Here is an 11064-nt window from a genome sequence, read left to right as displayed (position 1 = left end):
AGGGAATGCCTATGCAATACTATGCTTTCCTTGAAAGTTTTAAAAGAAAACTCATTTGCAAAATACTCTGAAATGATGAGCTGGTTGTCTTCACTGTTGCTCTCTAATTTGTAAACTGTAAGCTGAGGGAAAATTTAGAAGGAAGTGGTTGCATGGACTAAATTTTCACCACACTTGCAAAAGCTTACAAAAATAGAAACTGAAGTATATGGAGTAGATTGTGCATGGGCCACATTGCTTATAGAAGTAATTTACGTACCAGAAGGTGTATGACTAATATAAGAAAACATCATTTATTACAGGTACAGTAAATGAGATAACTTGAGAGATTTATTAATTTTATTGAAGAACATACAAAATGACATGTTAATAGACGTATATATTCACACTCATTAACAAAATCTAGAGTTGGCAAATTTGTTGGGTAAGGTAACATATTTGAATTTCACAGTAAAAAAGATGTAGACCAGCATTTGTCACACACACACACGGTAGCTATTACGCTAAACAGTTTATTTCTTTACTTATTTATAATTACCTCATGACAGTCAAACATATATACACTTAAGATGGACAGAATCAGTTTGTAAGGAAATCAATCTTAAGAACTAAACTCTGAGATGAAGTCTAAGCAAAATTGAAAAAGTTTTGTTATACCAAAACATAAATTATTTATGTGACTAGTTATTCAAATAACCCATTTAACTAGGTTATCAGACTCCTGAGATCAGAATGGCTCATTCCTCTCCTGACTGGTGTTATTAACAGTCAAAAGAGAACAAATAGATAAAGTTACTTTTGATTGGAGTTGAAGATGTTTCAAAGTATCCATTCAAGGATGCCATACATTTGCAGATGCATTCATGCACTTGTGAATGTGTGTAATTACTGATGTATGCCTAAGGGGAAGGAGCTTTACTTGGGAGGCCTCACGGTACATAACCTTATATTTCTGTCGTAAACATTTTTGGAATTCTCAGTGCCCTTTGTACCCAGTTTATCTTTGTTATATTGTTCAACATATCCATTGTTGTGATGTACATGTGTTTCTTCGTAACTCTCCTAACACTAGTATTGATTATTTTCCTGTCATGTTAAGAGTCTTGTGGTTTCCATTGTGTTTTGTTTATGATTAAATTTTATCCCATAGGGTTTTCTTACGTTCCAAAGGTAAGGTAAGCTAAAGGAAATATTACATTGGGAAAAAGTAAGGGTGCATGCACCATTATGAATGGAGTTGGCAGGAGGACAGCTGCTCTAAGAAAGTGCTTTTTTGAGGGATTCATTAGTGAAGAAACCACAAGTATGGATAATTAACTTGAAACAAGAGATGCTTTTAAAGCAGAGACTGAGATAGTTCAGATTTAGGTAGTGAAAATGAAAGGCAAAAATATTTCAGACAGAAACGAGATAATTCAGAAGCAGGAACTAAATTGTGTTTCAAAAGTATCCTCGATACTATGGTGATAAATTTGTAATGCCTGAGAAGAAACGAGCAAGCGAGGACGAGGATATAAAGGTGAGAAATTGTTTTTCTCATAAGGATGGGTCAAGTGGAACTGACTTAACAGAGCCAATAATGTATCAGTCAAGAGAAAAGGCTGGCTATAAAGGGAAGGGAAAACTGCTAAGTGGGAAGACTGAGAAAACTAGAAATGTCATGGAGTTGAATGAAGAAAATGATAGCCAGATAAGATAAGCTGAAAGGATTAATGATGAATGAATACTTGAGGGCAAAAAAGGAGTTGCAAGACAAGATAACAGGCTTCAAAACTGGGGAAAACTACAATGTACAAATGACTCAGAAAATTTTAAATGATCTTAAAGATACTGTATTAGGAAGATAAGTGAGGAACTGAAATTAAAGATTTGAAAAAAAAAGATGATGAATGTTTGAGGTAAAAAAAAGTTACTATAAGATAACAAGCCTCATAGTAAATAAAATTAAGCTCCAAGATGTTAGCCACCAATCGCGTTTGGCTAAAATCATAAAATTAATAAAAAAAAAAGTACTGGTGATATTTGGAATGGATAAGTACCATACTGAGTGTCTGAAGGGGTGGGATAATAAAACACAGTAAAGAACTCTAGCAGAGGGTAACCAGACACGGAAGAGTCTCCAAAACTGAGCATAAGAAATACAGATGTATTGAGGAGGACCGGTGAAGGTTAATTTCAGAGAAGAGTATAGCAGTGTAATGACCACACAGTTTTAAGACAGGCAGATAAACATGCAAATTATGAAGAATTTGAAAGAGTATTCATTAAAAGAAAGATGAGTCAGTTAAAGAAAGAAAGAACAAATATTAAGAGGAAAACAAAGAAAAACATCCAAAGTAAAAAAACAGTGATCAAAACACTGACAAACCTAATGCAATTTCAACATTCCAGTTCTGGCAGCTCCCAAATTCCAGCACTTGGGAGGGTACTGGTGCTCAATGACACTCCTGCATAATCATCTACTGCTTGTCATATACTACAAATATGTTCAGAAGCTAATTGTCTGTTGCAGTTTGCATTACTCTGTATACTATAGTGTACACAATAGAAAGAAAACCCTAAATACAAGCGACACTAAAATACTGCTTGATAACCATCAAAGTCTCATCCAAACCCAGGCACAGAAAGTCCAGCCCTTCACTAAGCCCTTGCCTGATGCTCTTGAGCTTAGAGTTAACTTTTGTTGATCCTCCACATCCAGACCAACTTCTACAATGGTTGAAATGCATAACCAGTCTTCTACCTTCCCTGAAGTATCAGTTCATGTTTAATCATCTTCAGTCTCAACTGTGGTAGATGCTGTCCCTGGCACTTCAACTAAGTACTATAATGATCTATACCTTATTCTGTAAATACACTTTAGGATCTGAAACAATTAAGAACTTTTATTAAGTACAGTAAAAAATTACAGTTGCAATAACATTTAAAACTTATACAAACTTATATATTGGGAAAAGAAAACTTTACAGGTTTCATCATAATTTATTTGATCTGCTATCAGGTCCCCTTTGGCACTAATACCCAAAATTCAGAAAATTCTAAATTCCGGCAACTGCTTGCCCCCAGTGTTGTTGGATTTGAAACGTTTGAGTGTACAGTAAACATTCTTGAGCATGTAATCAGTGACTATATAAAAAATGGAGTCATGAAGGAACCTAAATCTGAAGAGCTAAACAATTTCTATAGTTATGTAAGGGAGAAATTTCAGAGTGCTAAACAATTTCTACAGGAACACAGACCTAATTCCATAATCAGAGTATGGGAACAGTCCCAGTGCTCTAGTGCTGGAGTTCACTAATGTTGGAGACTCTTTTGCCATGGCCACCCCCTTCTGGGAGTTCCTGGAGGGAATAGGTGTCAAGAGAAAAATAGATTGATAGACAGATTGGAACAGTTACAAGATATTCTGCAAAGTCTGCAATACTAGATGGACGCCAACTGTCAAGTATGGAGAAAGAAGGTCAAAGAAGAATGATATATAGTTTACTGAGTGTCAAATGATAGGATATATGGAGGAGAAAACTCTAAGACAGCTACAAAGAATTTAGAGGACTCAAGTTGTGAAAAGACCTTGGGATATTAATGATACACTTAATCATTTCATAGACACGTTAGGAAGAATTTTGCAATGTTTTATGCAGCACTAGCAGAAATAAGAGTACTGTAGCATTCAGGTTCATGGGGATATGCATAACAAGAGGCAGCAACTAATGATCATCTTGGTAGCAGGCTCATGGGTCAGCCAATGAGCATCAAGCCATGCCTCTTGGGCCAGTATTATACCGTGTTTGAGTTTACTCACATGTGCTATGCTAGTGCTTACTATTTTTGCAGCAGCAGTGTGAAAAATGAGTACATGTGACAGTGAAATGCAACCTGTTATATAAGGCTACTACAAAGTGAGAAAGAGGAATGAAAAGCAGTGGCAAAGTGAGAAAAAGAAGTGGAAAGTTTGTCTGTTTGGGTGTTATTAGTGTAAGTACTATTTGGAGCACATTATCCTTTCAAAATGAGAGCAAATTCATCAATTTCTATTGATTTGATAAAGGTTGCTATATGCTGTCAATGGAATGAACCACGGAATATAAAGCACCCGGAGGAAACCACAGAAAGGTTTGTGGGACCTGCTGGTGGATAGAGGGATGTGGTTTTGGACAAATAGAGGATGGATGTTAGTAAATGAGGCCTTTCCTTCATCTGTTCCTGGTTATACCTCACCAATGCAAGGAACAGTGAACAAGAGTGAGAGAAAGAAGAAATGTTATCTCTAATTACTTTCTCAAAACTAATTTTCATTTTCTCAAAATTTGAATCTGGCATGTACGTCATTATTGTTCTAAATGCTTCATATAATAACTTTCAGATATGTAACTGATTGAACACTGTTCACATTGATCAATTCTTTGAAATGGAAAGGACTACAATCAACAAAGGGCATGCAATATCATAAAGAAATGAAAAAGAAAAGGTATGAAGAAATTCTTTCATAAGCATTTGCTACTTCTTACAAGAGCAAAGTAGCATCAGGAACAGGTGACTGAGCCTTAGAAGAAAAAGAATTTCATAATAATAGTGGTGAGGGAATGAGGAATCTAAGTGAAGAAACAAAGAATGTGGGAAGTGTTATAAAAAGTATGACAGAAAAGAAAGGTTAAGAGATGGGGTTTTGTAACAAAGTAACTCCTTCCCCTACCTACAAATGTAGGTAATCATCACATATGTACACACATAAACAAAAAATTATTATGTTAAGTCCTTTTTCATGTACATTTTTGACATAGCTTTTATATCTAGTTTTTGAATGTCACATTTTTTAGTTTTTGAAGGGGGAGGTGGTGGAGGTGGTGGTGGGGGTGGTGTCGGGCTCACTGCTTGTGGATCAACAGATTTACTTGACTCCCATGAGTTAATTTTTGAAGGAAAACCTTTCCTTTCCAAAGCTATGCAATTTACTGAGAGTTCCTTACAAAGATTTGTTACTTTAGGAACAGAATTATCTGATGATTTTATATTTTCATTACTTTTAGGTATCAATGATGTTACAAACTGCTTTGGCAGAAGGTGTCTGTTTACAGTCCCACCATAAATACACACAGGAGCACAAAACTCATAGCCAAGCCTACCATAAAATATTTGTTGATCATGTGTTGAAAGATAGAGTGTGTTAAAACCACAGGCACGTACATAGTCCTCAGTCTTCGTCATGAGGATACGCCCATAACCTTTTCTACGAAGATCTTGGCGAACAATAACTGATTCAACCCAGGCTGCATTTTGTTCCTGAGGCAGCATGTTTATTCTTGCATGCCCTATTACTTCCGTTTTTCCTTTTGATTCACATCGTAGAAGTGCCAATGAGGTAGGAAACTGGTCACATGATGAATGGAGAGATCTTAACCTAAATGATAAAAAAAATCAGGATTGATAAATGGTCATAAAATAAATAAATGAAGACAATCATGACTATAAAAATGGAAATGCATATTCTATAAAAGAAATGTAAGAATAAATAAATGGATACAAGGGCGTATCTAGGGGAAATAGCGCCTACGGCAAGAACTGACATTGCGCCCCTGGCTTGATAAAAAATGTATATACAGTGGATGTATATGAAAATGAATACAGTGTAATTATAAACTGATGAAGAGTTAGGCCAAGCTCAAATTCATATAAACTCTTAAAGACTTAAAACCTCATTTGATCAAAACTGTAATGTAGAAGCGGTAATGCAACAGACAGGAGCAAAATATTACTATAGTTGAAAAGTAGGCGAGGTTCTTTTTTATTTCACAAACCTAACCGTTAAAAAGGTCAATCGGGTAACTTATGTCAAAAAACAAACCTGTTGAGTGGCGCCCAGGGCCTTTGCCCTACCTGCCATACCCTAGATATGACAGGCATTTTTCTCAGAAAATAAAATTTCCTTTGAAAACTCATTATAATAAGTATTTTTTATGCTGAATACAAATCTGGTGTTAAAATAACATCAGTTCTCTTAATGACATCTAATTAAGCTGTTAAATGAAGTCAATTTTAAAATACTTCTGTTCCTTTGCATCTTATTTAATGTGTATGTATCGGTAACTGTGAGCATTATGATATATTTTTCATGATTCTTTCAAGTATAGAAGTGTTTGAATATCTAATCTTTCAATCTTGAAACAAAAAGTTTTTCGAGCTAAAAAATACCCTGAATTTTTGCATTTTTCTCAGAAAAATAGATTTCCTTTAAAAAGTCATTATAAGAAGTATTTTTCAAGCTGAATAAAAATCTGGTGTTAAAATGAAGTAAATTTTAAACGTGGGGTGAGAGACTATCAGTAAATTTTAGGGAGAATAAAAAGATGTTCTGGAAGGAGGTAAATAGGGTGCGTAAGACAAGGGAGCAAATGGGAACTTCAGTGAAGGGCGTAAATGGGGAGGTGATAACAAGTAGCGGTGATGTGAGAAGGAGATGGAATGAGTATTTTGAAGGTTTGTTGAATGTGTCTGATGACAGAGTGGCAGATATAGGGTGTTTTGGTCGAGGTGGTGTGCAAAGTGAGAGGGTTAGGGAAAATGATTTGGTAAACAGAGAAGAGGTAGTAAAAGCTTTGCGGAAGATGAAAGCCGGCAAGGCAGCAGGTTTGGATGGTATTGCAGTGGAATTTATTAAGAAAGGGGGTGACTGTATTGTTGACTGGTTGGTAAGGTTATTTAATGTATGTATGACTCATGGTGAGGTGCCTGAGGATTGGCGGAATGCGTGCATAGTGCCATTGTACAAAGGCAAAGGGGATAAGAGTGAGTGCTCAAATTACAGAGGTATAAGTTTGTTGAGTATTCCTGGTAAATTATATGGGAGGGTATTGATTGAGAGGGTGAAGGCATGTACAGAGCATCAGATTGGGGAAGAGCAGTGCGGTTTCAGAAGTGGTAGAGGATGTGTGGATCAGGTGTTTGCTTTGAAGAATGTATGTGAGAAATACTTAGAAAAGCAAATGGATTTGTATGTAGCATTTATGGATCTGGAGAAGGCATATGATAGAGTTGATAGAGATGCTCTGTGGAAGGTATTAAGAATATATGGTGTGGGAGGCAAGTTGTTAGAAGCAGTGAAAAGTTTTTATCGAGGATGTAAGGCATGTGTACGAGTAGGAAGAGAGGAAAGTGATTGGTTCTCAGTGAATGTAGGTTTGCGGCAGGGGTGTGTGATGTCTCCATGGTTGTTTAATTTGTTTATGGATGGGGTTGTAAAGGAGGTAAATGCAAGAGTCCTGGAAAGAGGGGCAAGTATGAAGTCTGTTGGGGATGAGAGAGCTTGGGAAGTGAGTCAATTGTTGTTCGCTGATGATACAGCGCTGGTGGCTGATTCATGTGAGAAACTGCAGAAGCTGGTGACTGAGTTTGGTAAAGTGTGTGGAAGAAGAAAGTTGAGAGTAAATGTGAATAAGAGCAAGGTTATTAGGTACAGTAGGGGTGAGGGTCAAGTCAATTGGGAGGTGAGTTTGAATGGAGAAAAACTGGAGGAAGTGAAGTGTTTTAGATATCTGGGAGTGGATCTGTCAGCGGATGGAACCATGGAAGCGGAAGTGGATCATAGGGTGGGGGAGGGGGCGAAAATTTTGGGAGCCTTGAAAAATGTGTGGAAGTCGAGAACATTATCTCGGAAAGCAAAAATGGGTATGTTTGAGGGAATAGTGGTTCCAACAATGCTGTATGGTTGCGAGGCGTGGGCTATGGATAGAGATGTGCGCCGGAGGATGGATGTGCTGGAAATGAGATGTTTGAGGACAATGTGTGGTGTGAGGTGGTTTGATCGAGTAAGTAACGTAAGGGTAAGAGAGATGTGTGGAAATAAAAAGAGCGTGGTTGAGAGAGCAGAAGAGGGTGTTTTGAAATGGTTTGGGCACATGGAGAGAATGAGTGAGGAGAGATTGACCAAGAGGATATATGTGTCGGAGGTGGAGGGAACGAGGAGAAGAGGGAGACCAAATTGGAGGTGGAAAGATGGAGTGAAAAAGATTTTGTGTGATCGGGGCCTGAACATGCAGGAGGGTGAAAGGAGGGCAAGGAATAGAGTGAATTGGAGTCATGTGGTATACAGGGGTTGACGTGCTGTCAGTGGATTGAAGCAAGGCATGTGAAGCGTCTGGGGTAAACCATGGAAAGCTGTGTAGGTATGTATATTTGTGTGTGTGGACGTGTGTATGTACATGTGTATGGGGGGGGGGGGTTGGGCCATTTCTTTCGTCTGTTTCCTTGCGCTACCTCGCAAACGCGGGAGACAGCGACAAAGTATAAAAAAAAAAAAAAAAAAAAAAAAAAAAAAAATTTCTGATCTTTTGCATCGTATTTACTGGGCATGAATTGGTAACTGAGAGGATTATGATATATGTTCCAAGATTATTTCAAGTATAGAAATGTTTGAATATCTTGTCTTTAAATTTTGAAACATGAAATTTTTTGAGCTAAAAAGATCTCTTGAACTATTACCTTCAATTTTTGGTATTTTTCTCAGAAAAATTCATTTCCTTTATAGACTCAAGAGGTATTTTTCCTGCTGAATACAAATCTGGTGTTAGAATAATGTTTAGTAGTCTTTATGACATTCAATTTAGTTGTTAAATGAAGTCAATTTCAAAATATTTTCTGTTCCTTTGTATCATAATTACTGAGTATGTATCAGGTACTGAGAGCATTATGATATATTTTCCATGATTATTTCAAGTATAGAAGTGTTTGAATATCTTATCCCTCAATTTTGAAACAAAGTTTTTGGAGCTAAAAAATACCCTTCAATTTTTGGTACTTTTCTCAATAAAATAGATTTCCTTTAAAAACTCATTATAAGAAGTATTTTTTATGCTGAATACAAATCTGGTGTTAAAATAACATAGTATCAAAACTGCTTTCATAATTGTAGTGCACTGACTTGACCACAGCTGATAAATCTTCCTGGCATGTTACCAAAATGATCTACAACAACTAATGAAATTCATTTTGAAATTATACTGAAATCTATTTTCTACTACATTCAAGTTTTAATGTAAAAAAGTATTTATATTATTCATTATACTTGATTGCTGTTTCCTGCATCAGTTAGGTGGCACCAGGAAACAGATGAAGAACAACCCATTCACCCAAATACACATATATATATATATATAAGTGCCCATACATATCCATACATATACACATATAACATATACATACATATATACATACACACACGAAGCCACTCAGACCACAAGAAATTTTAATGGGTGAAACAGGAAGTTGCTTCATCAGAGAATTTGCTGAAGAATTCCAAGAAAGGCACCTGGGGTGGATGGGATTACAGCTGAAGTATGGAGGAGAAAGTGTGATAAGAATGATTGCATCTTATATGTAATTTAGCATGGAAACAGTCTGTGTCTGAGGATTGGGTAAAAGTTATTATCATTACTTTATTCAAAGGAAAAGGTGCTAAGGATGTGTAGCAATTACAGGGGAATAAGTCTCTTAGGTATACCAGGAAAACTCTATGCAAGAATACTAATGCATGTGAAACGAAGACATAAGCCTGAAACTGTTGCTGAGGCGAGAGTACAATAAGAATAAATGGCAGTGTTTATTCATGTATATCCTGCCTTGTCATATAAGGTTTCTTTTACAGATGAGATGTTGTTGAGAGGTGGTTAGCATGAGGTGATACTGTTCTTTAGGGTAGATAATGTGTTTACCCACAGGCATTATTGTTAATAGAAAAAGATCAAGACTTTAAATGTCCCTTGTTTATAGGTTTATAGGCTGAATCCTGTTACAGAAGAAAAGATCTCGAGAGCAAAATTCTAACCTGAGAGTTTTACTGCGTGGCCATTGTTCATTGAGAATCTTCATGCAGTCTTCAGTATATTCTGGATAGTGATGAAGAACAACAATCTTAGTTTCACCATCTTCTCCCCTTTCACCTGTCATCTTTGTATCTGTAATTTTCAATTTCTTTAAAATGATACCCAGCAAAAGATGAAAAAATTTTTATGTTTCTCCTACTATAATGGCTACTAGGTGAAATTAGGTGAGTTTTTTATTGGTCCTGCTAATTCTTACACATGCGTTATTTATTTTTACAATTTAAATTTCCTATTTTCCTGAAATACATAACCCTTATTGCCTTTATCTAATGTCATTCAATAAAATATAATGCTCAGAACATGTTCTGCATGTATTTCTGTAATGAAAAAATAAAGCACCTAAAACATCAGTAGCAATTTCTGCAGAGCCAAGAGGCAATGCAAGGCTAAACTGATATATTACCCTAAATTTCACTGTGTCAGGTTAAAGAAAACAAAAGAACATATCAAAGTACTTCAACAAACTTGCCCTCTAATTCAATTGATAATCAAAGCAATGACTCTCAGTAATGGCTGAGGTGTCACTGATATACACAACATTATTGGCATGGAGTGGGCACACCACTAGCTCCAGCTGGCTCATCCATTTTAAAAATGTTCCCTTATATTCCCAGTATTACGGTCCAATATACAGCACCCCGGCCCAAAAGCGGCACCATTATACCCAGACGTGGTACCCCGCAATGCATTGCCTTATCTTCCTCAAGATAAGGTTAGCTTCTGACCCTATGGGTCATACGGGTCTACAATTGGAGAAAGTACAAAAAATGGTTACTTTCAGTTTTCCTCAATAAAACTTTAAATCTTTAATTATCATTCCTAAACACAGCAGCTACAATCACGTAAATCTAGTACAAAAAAGCACATGGAACACACCTGAAGAACGACCATCTCTGCTATAAATATATATTACGAATATTTCGGTGAGGTGTTTTACACTTTAGAACACATTTAGTAGTGCTGTTGATCTGAAACAACAGAAGAGAGCTGTAAAACGATGAAAGAATATAGATAAGTAATATAAACTATTAGTATAATTTCACAAAATACTAAATATTATCGCAACCAGTGTTTAATAATATATGATAAATATTACTCGGTACAAAAGTTACATTTTGAGGTTTGTTTTTATAGTTTTTCCGGCTATTTTAAAGAGCTTTTTAAAGAGCAAGAATAGCATATCGAAAGA

The 11064-nt window shown here is 36.2% G+C and overlaps 1 protein-coding gene across 2 annotated transcripts; it reads right to left on the bottom strand.

The window, feature by feature from the left end:
• Positions 1-2970: 2970 nt before the first annotated feature.
• Positions 2971-10922, bottom strand: Naa80 (N-alpha-acetyltransferase 80). 2 transcript variants are annotated; one of them, XM_071686074.1, is made up of 3 exons: positions 10752-10922; positions 9818-9947; positions 2971-5398 (listed from the first exon to the last, which is right to left on the bottom strand). In XM_071686074.1, the coding sequence occupies exons 2-3, from the start codon at positions 9937-9939 to the stop codon at positions 4744-4746; spliced, it is 777 nt and encodes a 258-aa protein (XP_071542175.1). In that variant the 5' UTR covers positions 9940-9947; positions 10752-10922; the 3' UTR covers positions 2971-4743. The 2 variants fall into 2 exon arrangements, with proteins under 2 accessions (XP_071542175.1, XP_071542176.1); XM_071686075.1 differs by lacking the exon at positions 10752-10922 and adding an exon at positions 10345-10583.
• Between the last annotated feature and the right edge of the window lie 142 nt (positions 10923-11064).

The sequence above is a fragment of the Panulirus ornatus genome, chromosome 41, assembly GCF_036320965.1.
Source record: "Panulirus ornatus isolate Po-2019 chromosome 41, ASM3632096v1, whole genome shotgun sequence".
NCBI classification, from domain to species: Eukaryota; Metazoa; Arthropoda; class Malacostraca; order Decapoda; family Palinuridae; genus Panulirus; species Panulirus ornatus.
The sequence above is the reverse complement of the archived record's forward strand: the minus strand, read 5'-3'. Positions and strand labels throughout refer to the sequence as shown.

Bases quoted from the DNA above. Each gene is read 5' to 3' on its own strand.
- Naa80 (XM_071686074.1), bottom strand. From the start codon at position 9,939: ATGACAGGTGAAAGGGGAGAAGATGGTGAAACTAAGATTGTTGTTCTT. The intron at 5,399-9,817 runs GTTAGAATTTTG...TTTATCATTTAG, and splicing joins CCACGCAGTAAAACTCTCAG to GTTAAGATCTCTCCATTCAT.